Raw genomic sequence first — 22,377 nt, 5'->3', positions numbered from 1 at the left:
CGGACCTACAACTTTTTGTGGTGTACCCAATGATGCTCCTACCAAGTGAGCCACCCAGCCAGGTCAGAAAACATTCTCTTTTCTAAGAACTGATGTCTGAGTCTACTGGTGAATAAATGACATTCAAAAAGTTTTCAAACTTTATTCATGTACATTTTTAATTAAATTCTCCCGCTGCTTTATTAGGTGAGGCAGAAATTTCTAACCCCAGACCCTCCACCCCTCCCAGGGAGCTGTTTGAGGGGCATGCCCCACACCATTTCCCAGAACGAACTGAGCCACTTCAGACTCAGAAGGTCCACAGAACATGCGTCCGATTTCCCAGGAGTCATCAGGGAAAAAAGGTACGGGGGTGTGGTGGCGGGTCCCTGGGGTCAATTCGTCGGTGCTGCCCCATGAGAGCCCTCAGTGTGCCAGTCCTGTACGACCTTCAGGATGGCCTCGTCCACTTTGGGGCCCTCCAGCCGGGCCATCATGTCCACTCCAGAACTCTGTTTCTGCTCCCTGCGAAGCACAAAAAAATGGATTCTTTTCCATCCTGGAAAAGTGGGCAGAATCTCTAGGATGGAAATGTACCCCCCAGGAGACCCCTCGGCTCTGTCCTGAGACCCGTGGGGACGCTCTCAGGAGCTCAGGATGGAGTCCGAGTGCCTCAGTTCCACCCCTTATGAGGTGGGGTGGGCAGCCCCCCAGACGTCCCCCCCACCCAGTGACCCTTCCCCTTCTATACACACTCTTGTGGGGCCCCCTCTCTCACTGACCCCCAGACAGGGCAGAAGTGATGTCATGTTCTCCTTCAAGATGAAGCAGTAAAGACTCTGGCTCTATTTTGGGATTCCCCCCCACCCCCCTCCGCCAAGCTCTCTCATTCCAGAGGAAGCCAGCAGCAACATCAGGAACCCCTTTATGAAGAGTTCATGGGGCCTTCTGCCAGCAGCCACGTGGGTGACCTTCAGTCCCCAGCAAACTGCAGTGAACATTGTAACTGAGCTGGCTTGGGACACCAGGAGCTAGGACCAACCAGTAAAACCCCACCTGTGTCTCGGGCCCTTGGAAACTTTGTAAGAAAAGGAGTGTGTGCGGTCTACCATTGCTAAGTGTTGCGGCAATCTGTTACAGAGCCACAACTAGCAGATACAACAGGTGTAGTTGTGACCTTGACCCAGATGCACTGCTGACTGAGGGTGTCATGGGGTCAGGTTCTGTGCTAAGTCTCTTATAAGGGCACTTTCCTTTGTTTAACCTTGTTTTTATTTTTTATTTTATGTGTTTATAGAGAGAGGGGAAGGGACGGAGAAAGAGTGGGAGAGAAACATAGATGTGCAAGGGAAACACCCATCAGTTGCCTCTCAAACACCCCCTCTTGGCACTCAATCCACTGAGCCATACCAGCCAGGGCATGTTTTTGTTTTGTTTTTTTGTTTTATTTTGTTTTTGTTTTAATTCTCACCCAAGGACATGCTTATTGATTTTAGACAGAGGGGAAGGGAGGGAGAGAGAGGGAGAGAGACATCGATCGGTTGCCTTTCGGTGCCCCAACCGGGACAGAACCTGAAAGTCAGGCAGGTGCCCTGACTGGGAATCGAACCCAAAACCTTTCTGATTATGGGATGATCCTACAACCAACTGAGAGCAGAGCAGGTACACTTTCGGATGAAAAAGAAATATATCAGATAGGAGAATCCAGGTAACATTCTCCATGACATCCAGGTGAGAGTTGGGGTTCGACCAGCCACAGAAAGAAGAGTATAAATCCCCAGGAAATGAGAGGAGAACAGTAGCAGTGCCTGCAATGGCATCTTAGGTCTAGGACCTTGTCCAGACTTACAGAACAACCTTCGTGTTCAACGCCTTCTCCTGAAAGGTCTCACAGAAGAGCTGTAAACCTCTGAGCCCAAAGTAGTTCCCACTCAAGTCCAGATACCGCAGATGTTGGTGGACCAGGAGGACCAAATTCAGAGCCAGGCAGCAACAGGAGGTGAGCTGGCAGGCCTCCAGCCTGTGAGACAGACAGATGGCAGGAAAAATTACCTGGCCCCACCTCCAGGAGCTGAGCCAGAAACCACACGCCTCACAGCCTAGAAACCACACTCTGGTGGGAAATGCGATTTCAGTACCTGCCAGGTGCTGGTTTGTTGTCTGTTTGTGGTGATCATTCAGAGGGAGCCATGCAGCCCTGAACTCTGAGACAGTAGGAACCATGTATCTCCTTCAAAAAAAGGTGAAAACTCACGAGCAAAATAAACGAAGGGACAAAATAGAACCAGAGGCATGGACACATGGAGCAGACTGACAGCTGAGGGGCTGGGGAGGTGGGACTAGATGAAAGAAGGTGAAGGGATTAGCCAGAGAGCACATATGGTTCATAGATATGGACAGCAGCGTGGTGATGGCCAGAGGGACAAGGGGCAGGGGCTGGGTGGAGGTGGGCAAAGAGGGGGAAATGGGGACATCTGTAATAGTGTCAATAATAAACATTGAGTGTAACAACTCATTTAGAAAATATTTATTTATTAAAAGAGTTTATTTTTTTAGAGAGAGGGGAAGGGGAGAGAGGAAGGGAAAGAGAGGAAGAGAAACATCTATGTGTGGTTGCCTCTTGTGCATCCCCTACTGGGGACTTGGCCCACTACCCAGGCATGTGCCCTGAATGGGAATCAAACCGGTGACCCCTTGGTTCACAGGCCTGTGCTCAATCCACTGAGCCACACCAGCCAGGGCTAGAAAGTACTTATTCGGCATCCCCTATGTGCTGGGCACTGCCCAGGGCTTTGATGGCAAGAGGGGAGAATGTTACACTCTCTGTGGCATCCTGGAAGTCATGGCTGATCGGGGTAGGGACATGGCTAGGGAGAAGGAGGCAGGAAACCAAAGAAATATATTCTGTTCACCTTAAAGAATAGACAGCCACATATTTCTCCAGCAAAACAGGCTTATTTGGGGACAATAAAACATTGGCATTAGGTGGATAAAGAAGTTGGGGTACATGTATAGAATGGAATATGACTCAGCCATAAAACCAGTGGGGTCTTACAGTTCACAACAGCATGGATAGACGGGAGGGTATGGTGCTGAGATACATCTGTCAGAGAAAGACAAATGCCAGATGATTTCACTTACGTGTATGGGATCTAATGAACAACATACACAAATACACAAACCAGAAACAGAATCGTAGGCAGAGAAAATAGATTGAAGATTGCCAGACAGGAGAAGTGTGGGGGACTGGGTATAAAGGGGAACAGATTGAGAAGCACAGATTGGTAGTTACAGAGCAGTCAGTAAGTTGAAAAGTATAGTGTAGGGAATATCATCAACAATAGTGCAATAACTGTGCATGATGGTTACTGGAAATACCGGGGGAGCACTTTATAAATTATACAAATGTCTACCTACTATGCTGTACTCCTGACACTACAATAAAGTAATATGAAATGGCAACTACAGTCGAGAAATTGAAGAACTCTTTAAAAAAAGAAAAGGGTATTTACACACAATGGAATATTATTTGGCCGTAAGAAAGAGGTTCTGCCATTTGGGACAGTGTGGAGGGACCCTGAGGAGATTACACTCAGTGAAACGACCAGACCCAGAAAGACAGATATGGCAAGAAGTTTGCATTTCTAACAACGTCCCAGATGCTGTTTTCCCATCTGAGGACCACACTTTGAGAACCAGTGCTCTGCAGCTCCCCAGCCCTCCAACCCAGTGAAGGAGAAAACCCCCAAATGCACTAAGACTCCTCCAGATTCTATCCTGAGAGAGTTGTACCATCCTTGTCCTGCTCCCTCCACCCTGAAGGAAACAGGGGTCACTCACTCAAGAACCTGTAGTCCAGAGTCAGAGTTCATCAGGGCCTTACAGAGTAGAATTACCCCAGCGTCCCTCAGGCTGTTAAAACCAAGGTCCAGACTTCTCAGGGTTTTGTTCTGAACAAGAGCATAGACCATATTCCAACAGCAGCCAGAGGTCAGGGTGCAATTTCTTAGGCTGTGAAGAAAACACGTAAGGGAAAAACCAACCAGCACATTCTTAGAGCTGACCTCTTGCCTTTTTTTGGGGGGGAGGGGGGGTATGACAGCTTTATCGAGATATCATCAACACACTATACAATTCACCCATGTAAGGTGCATGAACATTGATTTTTAGGACATTCGCAGAGTTGTACAACATTTACAATGTTGGAGTATTTTCATCATTCTCAATTTCTCCCCCCAATCTCACCGCACCCCACCCTGGCTCCAGCATCCGCTCATCTGTTTCCTGGGGATTTAAACAAAAGGATTAAAGTTGGGATCTGGAAGAGCTAGCTGCACCTCTGTGTTCATTCCAGTGTGGCAGATTTGCCTCTTCTGGACAATTGATATAAATGGAGCCATATGTTATGGGGATTCATGTCTGGCTTTTCTCATGGGCCAAAATATTTTTAAGGTTTATGCACATTGTAGCCCTTATCAGTACTTTGCTTCTTTTTTTAAAAAAAATCCTCACTTGAGGATATGCTCATTGATTTGAGAGAGAGAGGAGGCAGGGAGAGAGGGGGAGAGGGAGAGAAAGAGAGAGAAAGAGAGAGGGAGGAAGGGAGTGAGGGAGGGGAACATCAATGTGAGAGAGAAACATTGATTAGTTGCCTCTAGTAACGCGCCCCAACCGAGCATCAAACCTGCAACCTAGGTATAGACCAGTTATTGAACCCGTAACCTTTTGGTGTCCAGGATGATGCTCTAACCAACTGAGCCACCCAGCCAGGGCATAATATCTTTGTTCATTGACAGTTAACATTCAACATTAGGTGAGTTTCAGGGGTACCCCCTACTGATCAGACATTTATATAACATATGGAGTGATTCCCCTGGTAAGCCAAGTACCCACCTGGCTCCATACACAGTTATTACAGTATTACTGACTCCCTTCCCTGTGGTGGACTTCACATCCCCATGACTGACAAGAGAACAGTTGGGGACTTACACCAGCCTCCGGAGGGGACACTTGGTGTGTTGTAAGGCATCCCAAAGCTCCTGGGCCCTTTCCTCCTTCATGGGGTTCCCAGCCAAGCTCAGATGGGTCAGTCTCTGGCTGTTCTCGAGGGGACAGATGAGACTGTTGTAGTGGAAGAGTGTGGGGTCACAGTTCTCCAACCTGTGGGACAGAGACATGCAGATGGGAGGCAACTCCTGCCCACCTGTGATTGGGTTTTGAAAAAAAAATATATATATATTTAAATTCTTTATGTATTGATTATTTTAGAGAGAGAGGGAGGGAGAGAGAAAGAGAGAGAAACATCAATTTGTTGTTCCATATATTCCTGTATTCATTGGTTACTTCTTGTATGTGCCGTGACCGGGGATCAAACTCACAACCTTGGCATGTCCAGACAACGCTCTAACCCACTGAGCTACCCAGCCAGGGTCATGACTGGGTTTTCTGTCTCCTACTCAGTGATGGAAATTTCAGTGGGGATTTCCTTCTAAATGCAAAAGCCTCATGGTACCTCTGGGACCAGCTCTGAGGGCTCCAAGGTTTTAGGGAGAGGACAGGAGGATGTGAGAACTGCAGATTGCAGGGACTGTGAATCAGGGAAACTGTGATACCATGCACTCAAGAGGGAAGAGACGGAGGTCAGCGATGGAGGGATGGGTGTCAGATACAGACATGGTCCAGGAAGAGATGTCATCCCACTATGTAAAAAAAAAAAAAGAAAGAAATAAAGAAAAGAGATGCATTGGAGATATGAGTAGGTATTCACAGGCATTCATATTAGAGAGTCTAAGATGGATAGTAGGGTCGTGAAACATTTTTTATGAGTCAGGAAAGAGATGTGCATTTGATATCTGGGGGAAGTGGAGGAGGGGATGGGGGCTAGGGGATGATGGCAGGAGGCTTGACTTGAGGTGATGAACACATAGCTCAGTGTACAGCTGAGGTGCAGGTCATGTACCTGAAACCTGTAAAATTTCATTGACCAGTGGCACCCAAAAAGTTAAAAATAAAATAAAATGTCTACCTCCTGATCATATAATTCTACTTTTAGTAACCTATACTAAAGTAGTAATTCAAAATACACAAAAATATTGTGATATTAAAAAAAAATAAAGCCCTGGCCAGGTAGCTCAGTTGGTCAGAGCATCGTCCTGATATGCAGGTTGTGGGTTCCATTCCTAGTCGGGGCACATACAACCAATGGGCTGGGCTGGGGAGGAATGGTGGTGGGGGAAATGGAGACAACTGTAATTGAACAACATTAAAAAAAGAAAAAAAGAAGAAAAGAAGAAAAAAAGAATCAACCAATGAATGCCTGAATAAGTGGAACAACAAATCAAAGTTTTTTCCTTTCTCTAAAATCAGTAAGAAATATTTTAAAAAATAAAATAATAAAAACAATGTGATATCATTTTCTGCCCAACAAGTTGGCAGAAACAGAAACAAGAATATTGACATGTTGGGATGGGTGTGAGTGTGTGATTATGAATGTGCAAGTGTACACATGTGATTGTGTGTGATTGTGTGAGCATGTGATTGTAAGTGTGTGGTTGTGTGAAAGTGTGTGATTGTGTCGGTATGAGTGTGAGTGGGTGTGTGACTCTGTATGTGATTGTGAGTGTGTGGTTGTGCACGCACAAGTGTGACTGTGTGTGAGCATGTGATTGTGAGTGTAAGTGTGCGATTGTGTGAGTGAGAGTGTGAGTGTGCCATTATGAGTGGGTGTGTGTTGCATATGTGATTGTGAGTGTGTGAGTGTGTGATTGAGTGTGAGCAGCCCACAGCTCCACTGCACACAGGACAGACACCTGCAGTGTCGCACATTTGTATAAATGTTATCACTGAGCAGCAATGAGGAATGGGCCACAGGCACAACTGAACACAGATGGACACTAGCACGGGTGATCGGAAAGAGAATACCCAGGGGATGAGGCCACATAAGTGAAGTGCAAAGCCATGCAGAGCCACACTGTGCTCTGTTCAGGGACGCATGTTGGGTAGTACCATGTTCACCCAAATGTAAGGAGCTGCATCGACCCAACTGAAGACAGTGATCGTCGGGGTGGCGATTGTGGGGGCGGGCGGTGATTGATGCACACAGTGAGGGAGGGTCTAGTCCATAACGCGGAGAATGGATGCACCTGGACCATTAGAATTACATTCTAGGTATCAGGTGTGACTATGTGCTTTTATGTACACATTCTCTCTCTCTCTGCTCAACACTCCACTGACCCATCTCTCTAACTATTTCGATCACCAGACCCAAGTTCGCTCCTTGAAACACACATGCCCCCTGTCCCTGCCTTTGTCCCAGAAGCACGAGTCCTTCCCAACAAACCAGCAGCAGTCACAACACCCAGAAAAGGACTTACGACAGTCTCTCCAGTTGGGTCACGGACAGGTAATAGGCCCCCGCGTCGTCTAGGGAGCCATTGCCCAGCATCAGTGTCTTCAGGCAGAAGTTAGCTCGGAGACTCCTGGCAAGGCTACGCAAACTTTTACGGCTGATGGGGCAATCTTCCAACCTGGGGGATGGCACAAAGACCCTGGAGCTTAGTCCCTGGGAAAAACAGTGCCTCCAGAGCCACATACACCTCTCCCTGGTGACTCTCCGGGACCTCTGCACCTTCCCCAGCTGGGATGCGGGCATCAGCTTCAGCAGAGTCACAAATTAGAGCAGCAAAAGGACACACACTAGGGGGGCTGTTGCTGACCGTCCCATAACCGGCTCGTTTCAGCCCTTGACATTCAGTGGCAGCGCAGTGACAACAGTAAACAATATCGTCTATGAGAAATTTGCTGAGAGAATAGTTCTTGTGTCCTCGCCACATGCAAAAAGGGGGAAATATGTGAGGTGCTGGATGTGTTCATGAACTTGATCATGGGGGTCATGTAAAAATGTATATCTACATTAAATGACTTTGTGGTATGCCTAGGAAAAAAAAAAGAACCCTGGCCAGGTAGCTCAGTGGGTTATAGCATCAAGCTAATACACCAAGGTTGCAGGTTCAATCCTTGGTTGGGCACATACAAGAAGCAACCAATGAATGCATCAACAAGTGGAACAACAAATCGATGTTTCTAGCCCTCTCTCTCTCTCTCTCTCTCTCTCTCTCCCCCTTCCTCTCCTTCTCTCTATGATCAGTAAATAAAAAACATTTTTTAAAAGGAGAGTGAAATGGATTAAGAGAAAGATGACCTATATTAATATAAAATACTATCACATGTCAATGGTAATTGACAAATTAAAAAATAAAGACAGCTTGCAAGGCTAAGAAAAAACACTACCTGCAGACTGACCATGGGACCCCCACCTGGGGGAAAAGACCACCTGGGTGCCAGGTGTTCTCTCTCAGTCTGGGCTGGAGTCTTACCTCAGACACTGCAAAAAACACTGATGGTATTTCAAGGCCATGCAGAGAGCTCCCATGGCCTCCTCCTGCAATGCCGTGCCTCGGATCTCCAGGTAGCTCAGACACTGGTTCTCCATCAAAACGAGGATTAAATCTTCAGTCATCAGGGAGCAATGTATGTGCCTAAGACTGGAAGGATAAGCGGTGTCCAGTTATAGTAGGATATCACCAGCTGGTTAGTTCTTTTTAAACTACATTATCCAGGTATAACGGATATACCCCAAAATGCATGTGTCCTTTATTTAATGTACCCAATTCGAGCAGCTGGGGCATGTGCTTGCACCTGTGAAACCATCACCAGCCATCAAGTGGCTATGTAGTTCTTTTCTTCCTCCAGCTTTACTGAAATATCATCAACATATAACAATGTATACATTTAAGGTGTGTGATGCATTGGTTTGATACATTTATATACTGCAATGTATAGATAATGCCACTGTAGCGTTAGCTAAGACCTCCATCATGCCACATAATTTCCATTCTATAGCAACTTTGGAGTATACAATACAAATCATCATAACCCTAACGCTAACCTGCAACCTATCGGTGTTTTTTCCACGGTGGCCGCACCAGTCTGCTTTCCCACCAACAGTGCATGAGGGTTCCTCTTTCCTCTTTTCTTCACATCCTCCCCAGCACTTGTTTGTGGATTTACAGATGGTAGCCATTCTGACAGGTGTGAAATCTCATTATGGTTTTAATTTGTGTATGTCTGATGATTAGTGATGGTGAGCCTCTTTTTACATACCTAAGGGCTCTCTGTATGCCCTCTTTGCAAAAAATAATCTCACTTATAAGTGGAATCTAAAGAAAAGCAAAACTCATAGAAAAAGAGGTGAGGTTTCTGGTTATCGAAGGCGGGGGAGCTGGGGAACTGGGTGAAGATTGTCAACAGGTACCAACTTCCATTCATAAGATAAACGGGGCCTGAGGATAATGTGAAGCCTGGTGACTTTAGTAAACACTGCTTGGTGGCATATCGGAAAGTAGCTCAGAGAGTAGAATCTTCTTGTTACAAGAAACATTTTTAAAAAATTGATGAGAGAGAGAGAGAAAGAAAAACCTAGGTCAGTTGCCTCTTGTATGTGCCTCAACCAGGGATTGAATGAACCACAACCCAGGTATGTGCCAACTGGGGGTCGAACCCACAACCTTTAGGTATACAGGATGATGCTCCAACCAACTGAGCCACCTGGCCAGGGCAGAAACTTTTTTTTTCTTTTTTGGTCACTGTGAGGTGATGAATGTTAACTAAACTTCCTGTGTGCCCTTTGGGACAGTATGAAGGAAGCTAGAGAGTATTAACACTGTGAACTACACAGACAGACGACACAGTCGGCCGGCATGAGTTTGGGACTCACATCAGTTTCCGCAGTTTACAATGGGGGTGCTTCAGCGCTGCTGAAAGGACCCTCACTGTGTTGGGCTCCAGAATACTATCCGTCAGAGCCAGGGTCTCCAAATCCTCATGTGTCTTGAACACGGAGCAGAGGTCTCGCCACCACTGAAAAGGCTGATTTTTGCCTTCTAGTCTGTGAGGAATGGAGAGGATTGGAAAGGATGCATGGTTTGGAGAGTAAACTGGGGAAAACCAGCCAGTAAAACCAGGGCCAGCAGCCCCTACCCTGGTGATGAGAACAGATCCCTGATGACTCTGGTTAAGACTCCCTTCATTAAAAAATGCCCAGAGAAGCCATTCCATGATTTCTCATTCTATTCCAGGAAGGTTCCTAGTCTCAGGTAAGGATGCCTGTATTTTCCCAGGAAGATTCCTGGTCTCAGGTAAAGACACCTGTATTTTCCCAGGAAGGTTCCTGGACTCAGCTAAGGACACCTGTATTTTCCCAGGAAGATTTCTGGATTCAGGTAAGGATATCTGGATTTTCCCAGGAAGATGCATGGGTTTAGGTAAGGACACCTGTATCTTCCCAGGAAGATTCCTAGCCTCAGGTAAGGACACCTGTATCTTCCTGGGAAGATGCATGGCTTCCCCTAGCCCTAACCCTAACCCTAGATGCCTGGGATAGTTTGGCAAGGTCTCAGATAAGGCAGACTGTCAGGGAGAGGCTAGATCACTCACCCAGTGGAAGGAAATGCACAGGGGTGGAGGCTGCTTGCCTTGGCGACAGTCAGGGCAATGGTCAGTTCCATCTCCTGCAAATGTTCACAGTGCTTGAGGCAGAAGGCGGACACCTGCAAGTCCTTATTGTTCTTGATGCTCAAGGTCACTTTATGGCACTCGTGTAGGATCTGACTCAGAAACGCCTGCTCCTGGGTCTCATACAGACAGTAGAACAGGTGCGGGGCCCCATGGGGCACAGTGGGCAGGCCACACCCCTGCTGCAGGCCTGCCATTTTCAGTAACTCCTTATTCCCCAAAGACAGCTTGCATCCAAAGGACCGCTCCACTGCCAGGGCACAGGTCTTATTGAAGAGGCCGAACAGGAATATTGCCATGTTGGCAAGGTGGTTTCTCTTGCTCCCTGAGTTTTCTACCAGGAGTTTCATGTGAGCCTGGTCCAGCATCTGGAAACCGGGGAGGCTTTGTGGGAAGCAGAGGACGTACAACAAGGCTGCAAAAAATTCCTGGAAGGTCAGGAGGGCAAAGGTGTAGTGGTCCTCACCACTGGCAACCCTTCGAAGAATGTTCACCTTGAGGAGAGCAGCCATGGCCATCGTGTCCAGCTTGGCCTGCTCAAGGTCCTTTTTACCAAACACCCACCGCTTGTTCCACATCCCATCAGCTGCCAGGTTACACAGACCTACCAACAGTTCCTGGTGAGGGTCACTGGGAAGGCTTCCAGCCAGGTTGGGAAACACGCTAGACAGGTAGCAGGCAAAGACGGCGGTGGCGTTTGGGAACACATGGGCGAGATTGGCACCTCTCTCCATCTGCTCTTTCAGACGGGAACAAACCAGCCAGCAGATCACAGGAACACGGCACATAGGGAAGAGGATGGGGTTTCTCATGATAAAACACAAGGCTTCTTCCGCCTGCCTCTTGTTCCTGAAATATCTTCTGAGATACTGTTTTTTTTCTACCTCATTGAACCCTATGAGTGTCATGACAAAGGGAGACTTTAGAAATGACATAGCGACCCTGCAGGAGGATAGCCTCAGTAGGATCAGCAGCGTGGCTTTGGGGAGCATCCTTCTGCTCAGCAGACTGGCCAGGAGGACAGATGCTGGCAGCTTCTGACTCCAGTCCTTACTCAGGTCCTCTGGGCGATCTGTGAGGGTCAACGTCAGGTCCTCAAAGCCATCCAGGATGAGCAGTAGTCTCTCTGGCTTAGACATCATCTTGGACAGGAGAGCCTGAGACCCCGACCACTGGCATGACAGCAGCTCACACAGACTCTGCTCCTTGTTCTGGGCCACATCACAGCAGTGGAGGTAGAAAGCATACCAGAACTTGTGGCAGTAGAATGTGTTTCCTGCCCACTTCAACATCACCTGGTGGGCCAGGGTTGTTTTTCCCACCCCAGCGACTCCCAGCAGGACAACCGTCTTGGGCTGTTGACCTTGAGGCCTCCTGGGAAGAAACAGACATGATAAGAGCTTCTGGTGTGTGATTATGTCTTGGTAGAGGAAGTCCACTTGGTTCCCAGGCCACATGGTCCTGTTCCCCACCGGGGAATACTGACACTTCACACGCAGTCGGTAGTTCTGTATTTCATCTAGGTTAGTGAGATGGGAGAAATACACGTGACATCATCAGGGTTAATTGTAGGAACTAACTGAGCCTTAGCCCTGGCTGGGTAGCTCAGCTGGTTAGAGCATCATCCAGCTACACCAAGATTGTGGGTTCAATTCCCAGTCAGGGCACATATAAAAATCAACTGATGAATGTGTAGATAAGTGGAGCAACAAATTGATCTCTCTCTCTCTCTCTCTCTCTCTCTCTCTCTCTCTCTCCCTCCCTCCATCTATCTAAAAACAATAAAGAAAAGTTAAAAATTAAAAAAAAAAAGAAAACCAGCCTTAAGTTTGCCAGCAAGCCCCACTATACACTCACCTAAATGGAACACTTTTCTGGAGAATGGGACTCAGTTAGGAACTACGAGTCCCAGAAAAGTCAACTCAAAGTCAACCTAAACCAACCAAGGACTGCTTTTGACATGAGATATGAGGGTAGGAGGGTGTCAAGCTGTTGACATTGGTATGTTGGGTCCACAGCTTCAGGGCCAACTGGAGCCACGACTCTTTTGGCCCATTCTCCACATGTCTTGACTTACAGATAGAAGATTGCCATTTCAGCTTTATGTCATTTCCATTCAGGGTAGGAATAATGGGGAGACGGGACCTGCTAAGAGCTCCTGTCTACTTTGACCCTCAGGCAAAGTCTGCTTACATCTCATGGCCTAGGACAGTCATCCCAATGTCAAGAAAAGCTGAAGAAAAGTATTTCCCATGGGGCTGGGCACTTTTTATCTGTTAGCACATGAGAAGGCTGATGAGAGACAGATAGGATTGGTCACACACCTCCATCTCAACCTGCAATTCTCTTTCTCTCTCTGCTGTGCCCTCAGCTGCATGCTTCACGAAAGAGAAATGGTGCCTGGCTCCAACTATATCCCCTCAAATGGGCAGGAAGCTGCTGACAAGATGTCTGAGAACTACTAAGCCATTAGCTTCATGACTTGATGCCAGTCACAGAATCTCTTTGCCATCTCTAATATTGAAATGGGATGTATGGCCCTGGCTGAGCTCACAGTGTTAAAACTGGCAGCTCTTGCCCTAGCCGGGCGGCTCTGTTGTTTGGAGGGTCTTCCTATGCACCAGAAGTTTGCAGGTTCCATCAACAGTCAGGGCACATACCTGGTTTGCAGGTTTGATCTTTGGTTGGGGCACATGTGATAGGCAACAGATTGGTGTTTCTCACATTGATGTTTCTCTCTCTCTCTCTTTCAAATCAATGAACATATATCCTTGAGTGAGGATTAGGAAAAATCAAAATAGCCCTGGCTGGTGTAGCTCAGTGGATTGAGTGCCAACCTGAAAACCAAAGGGTCGCCTGTTTGATACCCGGTCAGTGCATATGCCTGGGTTGTGGGCTGGGTCCCCACTAGGGGGCACATGAGAGGCAACCACACATTGATGTTTCTTTCTCTCTCTCTCTCCCTTCCCCTCTCTAAAATAAATAAATAAATAAATAAAATATAAAACCAGAAATTCTCCAGGATTTGTTAAGTGAGTGAAATTGAACTAGGCTAATGCTAGAACTGACCATTTGCATCCTGCTCTGTGTGTTCCCATGACAGATTAAAATGTTTCCCTTTGGCAGCCCAGTTGGAAGGCTAGTTTCAGCTAACATAACTTGGATATTATCTACAATCCTACTTTTGACAGTCCAGGTTAGAAGGGGTGGGGGAAGTAAGGATAGTAAGAAAGTAAGGAAGTAATGCTGCCATGGAAAAATTTCTCAAAAAATTAAAAGTAGAACTACCCAGTGATCCCAAGTCTGGGCATTTACCTGAAGAAACTTAAAACACTAATTAGAAAAGATCTATGTATCTATATGTTCATTGCAGTGTTATTTACAATAGCCAAGATAGGGAAGCAACCCAAGGGCCCATCCATAGACAAGTGGATAAAGAAGATATGGGAACATATATACAATGGAATATTACTCAGCCCTAAAAAAGAATGAAAAGCTTACCATTTATAACAGCATGGATGGGCCTGGAGGGTATTGTGTTCAGTGAAATAAGTCGGTCAGAGAAAGACAAATACCATACAATTTCACTTATATGTGGCATCTAAAGAGCAGTATAAATGAACAACGAAAAAGAAAACCTGAAACAGGTTCATAAACACAGAGAACAGACTGACAGTTACCAGATGGAAGTGGAAGGGAGAATGGGTGAAAAAGGTGAAGGGATTAAGAAGCACAGATTTCCAGTTATAAAAAGAGTCACAGGGATGTAAAGTACAGCACAGGGAATACGGTCAGTAATACCATAATGACTATGGATGGTATGAGGTGGGTACTGGAAATATCAGGGATCACTTTGTAAGTTACATAAATGTCTAATCACTATGCTGCACACCTGAAGCTAATATAATATTGAGTGTCAACTATAATGGAAAAAATAAAATATTTTAAATTAAAAAAATTTAGCCGTTAAAAAAAAGTTGACTGGAAATATAGAGGAAAAGGAGAAACACTGTATAAATAAATCATCAAGTCTTCAAAATAAATCAATTATTATTTTTTCCAAAAAGCAAAAGCAAAAATAGCCCTGGCTGATGTGGCTCAGTGAATTGAGCACCGGCCTGTGAACCAAAAGATCTCCAGTTTGATTCCCAGTCAAAGCACATGTCTGGGATGCAGGCCAAGTCCTCAGTAGGGGGTGTGCAAGAGGCAACCACACATCAATGTTTCTCTCCCGCTCTTTTTCTCTCCTTTCCCCTCCCTCTAAAAATAAAGAGATAAAATCTTTATATATATATGAAAAAAGATATCCACTGTATTTGTCCACCTACTCACTATTCCTATTCTGGCCCTGATTTTTCTCTGGAGAATCCCTTCCTGCTCTTGGTCTGCAACACTGGGTGGGGGGCTGGTCCTACCACTTAGCTGTCTCACACACATGCTGGCCAATCTCAGCCGACCAGAGCATTTCATGACCTGCTCCATGGATGAGCTCCTGCCCTCACTTCATTCAGCAGAGTCTGTCTGGGGACACTCTTATTTCTGCTAGTGTTACTAAGAGGGTACCACCTGTGCCTAGAGCAGCTCGGGGCACAGGGAGTCACTGTACAGGGGGAGAGGCCACTCAGGACTAAATCCATGAGAAGGGAGGGAGCTAGGACAAGAGAAACAAGGTCACCAGGATGTAGTCTGAGCCCCTACATCTGCCCCTACAGGTGGGGTGGCTGGGCCTCCTAATTAGATGAGTCCACAACTACTCTTTGTTCTTATGTTCTGCTTCACGAGAGAGACACCAAATTCATTTACAATCCCCCTTGCCTGAGGAATCGAGTTTCTCTTCCCAGCCCATAGCCCATTCTCCTGGAGGGTTTCTCACGACCCCGACACTTACCAGATTCTCCTGCCTCCATGTTCATTTGTGTTCCTCTGGAGTTCAAATCCTCTGGCTTCAAGTTTGGTAGTATATCTGGAACAGACCAAGAATGAAGCTGTCCCATGGGAGTGAGAAGATTGACAGATGGGATAGCCGTGGCCACACCACTCAAATATCTCACTCCTTAGTTCTGGGAGAAGAAAATTAGCTAGACCTCATTGTGGCATCAGAGAGTGAGGAAATGGTACTATTTCATGATGGACTGAGGAAGGTGTTCAATGCCATATACGTTTATCTCCCAGCCAGACGCTAGGGTTGAAATACAGACAGACCCTCATACATGTATATATGTGTAAAATACAGGCATGCTTTAATATCTACGTGGATGTCCACATCTGTGTATGTATGTGTACAAATCTATGTGTGCATTTATATGTATATAACATTGTACATAATGGCCATTGATTCTTGTTATTCATCATCGTTATGTTCTGTAAAATCATGGTTAGCACTGAATTAACCAACATGGACCCATTGTTCCAAGGCAAACACAGGGTTTGAGTCCTATAGCCTTTGGTTGCAATATTTCTAAAAACCCTTTAACACATAAGCTTGGTCTATATGTGTTTTCTGTCTTTTTGGTGGTTTATTTTACTTTTAAGATGTTTTAATTACCATTGACAGTCAATGGAATACTACCTGGCCATAAAGAGAATGGAATCTTACCATTTGTAACAACGTGGATGGACCTAGAAGGTATCATGCTCAGTGACATAAGTCAAACAGAGAGAAACAAATGCCATATGGCCTCACTTATACTTGTATGTGTGTTTTCGTCTAAAGATACCTTATTTGCTCTGACTGGTGTGGCTCATTTGGTTGGGCATCATCCTGAAAACCGAAAGGTCACTGGTTTGATTCCCAGTCAGGGCACATTCCCATGTTGCAGGTCCAGTCCCCAACCAGGGCAACTGACCGATGTTTCTCTCCCTCTCTTCCTCCCTTCCTTCCCTGCTCCCTCTAAAAAAATACATTTTAAAGTGTATAATTCCAAAGTAAAAAAAAGATACCTTAATCAATGTATACTGTAGATTCATTCACTTTGGATGCAAGACCAACAGCACGATGACTGAAGTCTGAACAGAGCTTCCCTCACACATGTATTTTCTCCATGGGGCACATCACAGCCCCCCTGAGATCAGGACACTAGCTAGCACTTCACCACTACACTTGGGGGTCATGTGCAACAGTGATACCACCACCAAGAAGTGTACATACACACACACACACACACACACACACACACACGGCACCCAACAGACTGTGGGCTGGACACTTGTTTCCAGGAAGGGAGATGAAGCAAGAAGACAGAGTGACACCTTGTTCAGCTGGTAATGTGCCTGTGCAAATTTCTCACCACTCTGCGCATGTCTGTGAGTGATTTGGACAGCACCTTGCATATGGATTTGAGCTTACAAATAAATTTTTAGTGAGCAGGAGAATCTGCAAGTTCTCAAGATCGACAATGTAGAGAAACATATAAAATACACGCATATGCATCCATATACATCTATTTGCATGTATGTTACCTTCTTCCCATTTCCCCGCAGGGTCTAATCAACACCGATGTCTTGGGAGTAAGGGGTTCCTGGTTTCCGATTCTGTTTTCCATCCATACTCCCTCTTTCTCACGTGTCTAGCTGCTTCCTCGTTGGTTAGATCCCAACCTTAGCATCACTTCATCCAGGAGGACTGCCTGGGGCACCTTGTCAAAAGCAGATCCCTCTTGATTGTCTCTTCCTTCAACAGCAGTGTACCTATGACATGCTAGGTACCGAGCCAGGTTCTGGGATGACAGTGGCCAATGAGACAGATAAGGGACCTCGCCACCTGCTGTGTAGGTTTGTGAATTGTGTGGTTCATGTTTCTCCATTCTTATCAGTATTTGAGAACTTGTAATGTCAGGTATTGGAAGACATGTGTTAATGTCTCATGCCCTACTTATGGGTCTGTCTATTGTTTTTTTTTTTGTGCGTGTGTCTTTGAAGATGTGTTATTGATAGAGAAATTTGCAATTTCAATCCCTCTTGTGGAATTGAACCCCTTTATCATTATGAAATGGCCCTTTTTTTTTAAGAGTTTCTTTTATTTTTAGAGAGGAGGCTAGGGAGGGAGAAAGAGAGGGAGAGAAAGATCCATGTGTGGTTGCCTCTTGAGAACCCCCTACTGGGAATAAGGCAGGCAACCCAGGCATGTGACCTGACTGGGAATCTAACTGGCAACCCTTTGGTTCACAGGCAGGCACTCAATCCACTGAGCAACACCAGCCAGGGCTGAAATGGCCCTTTTTAATCTTTAATTTGCTTGCCTTAAACATCAGGCTGCCGACCTCACTGTAACTACACCAGCTTTCTTCTGTTTAGTGATTTCATCACAGCGTGTTTTCTTACCATTTTACTTCCAACCGCTCCATGTCTTTGTCTGTGTTCATCTCATATAAGCGGTATCAGGTTAAGTATTTTTAAATATGCGAATAGGATAGTCTTTGCCTTTTGGGATCAGGGTCATCATCTCACTCCACTACTTGCTCTCTTGTTCAAGTGGCCAGTACGGGTGGCCAGCAAAGCCTTCAGTTCTTCGGCACCCAAGCCCATCCTGCTTAGTGTCCCAGATGACCACTCACCTTGTAGTTCCCTCTGTACTCGAAGACATAGTAGCATCTGGTTCATCTTGGCAAAGATGTCATGGGTCACATCCCAAGCTAGTCGTCCAGGGAAGTACTCCATCAAGAGATGAATCACCTCCCCCCAGGTGGCTGTCTTTACTTGGTCCCAGGTGATCTGGACAGAACTGGGTATGGGGTTCTCATTCACTAAAAGTTGCTTGAACCTTTGTAGCTCCTCTTTGCTTAGGTAGAGCATGTATAGCATGACCCCATCTTTCAAAGGGGAGGAGGAGAAGGACGAGGATATTAAGGATGAGATAAAAGATGAAGAGGAAGTTGAAGTGGTGGTGGTGGTGGAACCAGAATCCACATTCACACTCATCTTCACTCAAGTCCAAGAACCTCAGGCACCACTGATAAAAAAAATGACCAATCAGAAGACAGAATGGACAAGACCTGTGGAGACATGAAATTATAAAAAAAAAAATGAAAACACTACCCAAGAGGACAGATTTACTTAATCCATATTTTGGGGATCCTGGCATGTATCTGGGACTCTCTTCACCTCCTGAGCTCAAAGATTCTCTTTCCTGTGGAAAAGCTTGGTGGCCCATCCAGCATTTGGGCTCAGTATTGAGACTCAAATCTGCTTTGTAGTTCTCCCTCTCTCTCTTCTCTTTTTCAAATCCTCAACTGAGGACATGTTTACTGATTTTTAGAGAGATAGAAAGGGAGACAGAGAAACATCAACGTGAGAGAACATTGATCAGGTGTTTCCTGTATGTGCCTCAACTGTGGATTTGAACCTGCAACCTAGGCATGTGCCCTGACTGGAAATCAAACCTGCTGCCTTTTGGTGTATGCTATGATGCTTTAACCAACTGAGCCACCAGGCTAGGTCTGTGGTTCTTATTCTCTGTTCCACTTATGGACGAGGTAACATCCCTTCTTTAGTTAACCACAGAACAGCTCTGTGTCTCTTTCCTCATCATTGATACTTGGGTCATGTCATGCTTGCTCACAGGACTGTGAGGATTCTCAGAGATAAGTCCACAAGGACATTGCAGGCAGTTCCTGGCACATCGTAGTGAACATTACTCAGGGTTTACTTTTACTCCATGGTTATTTAAAAAAGTGCCCGGAGTAGAAGGTATGTTAATCCTCACTATCCATCCCCTACAGTCTACCATCTTTCCTTGTCTTCTTCTTCCTTGTTTACTTTGGACGAAAGTGGAATGTGGAGAAGAAAGGACAAAAGAAGGAGGTCCCTAGCAGGAGATGGGCTTTCTTCTTGGTCAACCTGCTACTCGTATCCTATTGCTTCTCTGAGCTGTCTATAATGATTATGTTTCAACTCTCATCCCCATTGTCAGAGAACTTTCTGGATGCTTTCCTTAAGTCATCATGTACTGAGCACTGACTCAAAGCTTTATCTATCTTTTTTGAGTCATTGCTATGGTGTTGGGTCATCACAAGCTCACTGTGGTGATGGCCACTTCTTCAGTAAGCACTCCACCTTCACCTCCATTCTTGAAATCTGTCATTTCTGAATCCTGGCTGCTTTCTACTCTACTCTCTGCCTCACTGTTTGTCTTTCGTGACTATCTTGATTTTTTAAGTCTTATCTGTCAATGGCTACCGTAGACCTCTGAACACCTGGAGACCCATGACATCTCTTTCAGGTGTAAGGATTTTGCTAGATCTGACAGTCACACTCTGACATCTGGAAGAGAAAAAAAGTGTGTGGGGGGTGGAACTTAGGTCTTCCCTCCAGGACAGAAAGGCTGGGTTCCAGAGATTGGTAAGGACTTTTATCAATGGATCAGAGCTGGTCCTTTCCAAAGGTGAATTTCTAGCCTTTGCGTTTTTGACACGGGTCAATGGCACTTGGTGAACCCAAGTGTCCTTGATTGTAACTGTCAGAAAAGATAGAAAAACAAAGAAAAAATCCCCCACTCACCCTTGAAGAAAATTAGGCTTCCTGGCTCCTTCCTGTCAAAAACATCTTGCAAAGCAGAAAGAAAAAGCACTTGGTCCGCCCTGCCCCAGCTCTGATATATTGGCTCAGGGACCCATTCCCATTGGCTGGGCCTGGGCCTGCTTTGCACAGATTTGCATAGATTTGCAAGTTTAGTAGGTGGCTCAGAGGTGATGAGAGGCTGCTGGCTGTTCAGACAGGTGCTTCTGATTATCGATGAAGGAAAACTTTTTCTGCCTCTGAGATTCAGAACAAGTGATTTCAACAAGTGATGGGTTTGGAGAGCTCCCCGGATCCCCAGAGTCCATCCAGACACTCTGCTTCCCATTTGGAAACATCTAGAGCGATTTGCTGAATGCGGTTGTTCACCAGCGCAGTCTCCCCTACTCGGAGTGTAATTCTACTGAGCCACATGAGGGCCTTGGGGTCACCAGATGACTCAACTGGAGGCCTAAAGCCATGGACCCTGTCAAAGGGAGAGGCAACAGACCTGGCACGTGCGCGTTCCTAGTAGTTGTCCCTCTGTTTTGTCAGATTACGCAACAAGCAAACAAGTGCCGTGCAGTTTCACCTGTTCCTTTCCAATTCCTTACTAATTAATTAATTGGGAATCAATAGAAGGATCCTAATCCCATGTTTCTCATCGAAGCCATGGTTCTGTATCAGAATTCAATGTTCCTGGTGACTTTGTAGAATGCAAGTATCGTGAAGAATGAGAATGGGATGTACTTACAACAGCAAATTCATTAATTACAGTTAGCGTATAATGTATTAGTTTCAGGTGTACAACATAGTGATTGGATATTTATATGCCTTACTTACAAAGTGATCCCCCTGATAATTTTAGTATCCACCTAGCTCCATCCAGTTACTACAATATTATTGATTATATTCCCTGTGCTGTATTTTACATCCCTGTGACTGTTTTTATAACTGGCAATTTGTACTTCTTAATCCCTTCACCTTTCCCAGTCACTTTTTTCTAATTCTTTGTTTTAATTGATCACTTACAGTTTACATTCAATATCCTATTAGTTTCAGGTGTAAACATATAGTGGTTAGACAATCATATACTTTATGAAGTCATCCCCCCAATAATTCTAGTAACCACCTGACACCATACAGAGTCATTACAATATTATTGACTCTATTCCCTGGAAACAGTATGAAGAAAATTAACAATAGAACTGTCATGTGACCCAATGATTCCATTTCTGGGTATTTAGCCAAGGAAATCCAAGACACTCATTTGAAAAGATTTGTGCATGCTTTCTCATTCGTACACCTTTTTCCAATGGCTTCCTGATTGCTGATTTAAAACGGCTTGTTTAAACTTAAAGTCGTGGAAGTTGTTGACGAACACCTTCACTGTCTGTAGAGGTGGTGTTCAGACTAGTCTGCAGAGCTTCAGTGGAAAAGTCTTCATGTCCACGATGAAATGGTTTCAGTGGTAGTGTTACTGGAGTTGGGAGAAGACAGGGTCATGCATGCGGCTGCCTCTGTGATTTTATTGATTTGTTTTTAATTTTATTTTTAAATTTATTGAGAGAGAGACAGAGAGAGAGCAGGAGCACGAAACATCAATTTGTTGTCCCACTGATTGATGCATTCACTGGTTGATTCTCCTATGTGCCCTAACCAGGGATGGAACCCGCAACCTTGGTATAGCAGAATGACAGTCTAACCAACTGAACCACCTGGCCAGGGCCAATTTGATTTCTCAATGGCAATTTGCATTCAGTGGTTTTGCCGCCTCTGATCTTAAAGCCTCCTCCCTTCTCTCTTCCTCTCCTTTCATTGTGGTATGTGGTCTCCCAGCTATTTGGAGGAGGTACTCATATCAACGGCTTTTTGCTGAAATGGAGGGCTCTATTTACACCAGGATGATGAGGGTTTTAATTGCAAAGCCATCTCTGCATGCCTCCCGGCAAGGAGGCAATTTACACCTGGAGGGGGGATGGGGTCAGAGCTAATAGGCAGCAGGTGGGTGTTGGTGGCTCCCAACCTATCAGGAATTAGCCTGGATCTCTCCAGAGGGGGGAGGGGAGAGAACCACCAACCAGACGCCTACCGACAGACCTGTGAGGAGGTTGAGGTCGGCCTGAATGCCCGAGGTCACAGGCTGGGAAGGGAGTGGAGTTGACTTCTCCCAGGTCCCTGCACTGGGGCATCGGGACACTTGTACGACATTCGAAATCTGATCGGTAAGCCGTATCTCCTTTCTCTTCTGCTCCAACCCTTTCTCAAACCTGGCATCCCTCCCTTTCTTGGAGGCATTTTCTGGCTGGCATTTTCTTTTCTTTCTTTTTTAAA

The 22,377-nt window shown here is 45.7% G+C and overlaps 1 protein-coding gene across 1 annotated transcript; it reads right to left on the bottom strand.

Moving 5' to 3' along the window:
• Nucleotides 1-374: 374 nt before the first annotated feature.
• On the bottom strand, nt 375-18,468 carry NLRP8 (NLR family pyrin domain containing 8). The gene is made up of 10 exons (XM_045849524.1): nt 18,105-18,468; nt 15,440-15,514; nt 10,474-12,070; nt 9,755-9,925; nt 8,355-8,522; nt 7,353-7,505; nt 4,969-5,139; nt 3,820-3,990; nt 1,829-1,999; nt 375-504 (listed from the first exon to the last, which is right to left on the bottom strand). The coding sequence occupies exons 1-10, from the start codon at nt 18,466-18,468 to the stop codon at nt 375-377; spliced, it is 3,171 nt and encodes a 1,056-aa protein (XP_045705480.1).
• Nucleotides 18,469-22,377: the final 3,909 nt, after the last annotated feature.

The sequence above is a fragment of the Phyllostomus hastatus genome, unplaced genomic scaffold (assembly GCF_019186645.2).
Source record: "Phyllostomus hastatus isolate PE091 unplaced genomic scaffold, TTU_PhHast_1.1 phas_contig_133, whole genome shotgun sequence".
Lineage (NCBI taxonomy): Eukaryota > Metazoa > Chordata > Mammalia > Chiroptera > Phyllostomidae > Phyllostomus > Phyllostomus hastatus.
This window is presented reverse-complemented; position numbering and strand designations above follow the sequence as displayed.

What these genes read in the sequence shown, in the direction of transcription:
- NLRP8 (XM_045849524.1), bottom strand. Translation starts at nt 18,468, where the DNA reads ATGAGTGTGAATGTGGATTCTGGTTCCACCACCACCACCACTTCAACT. An exon ending in CATGGAGGCAGGAGAATCTG is followed by an intron (nt 12,071 to 15,439) that starts GTAAGTGTCGGG and finishes TCACTAACCTAG; the next exon opens with ATGAAATACAGAACTACCGA. An exon ending in ACCCAACTGGAGAGACTGTC is followed by an intron (nt 5,140 to 7,352) that starts GTAAGTCCTTTT and finishes TCTGTCCCACAG; the next exon opens with GTTGGAGAACTGTGACCCCA.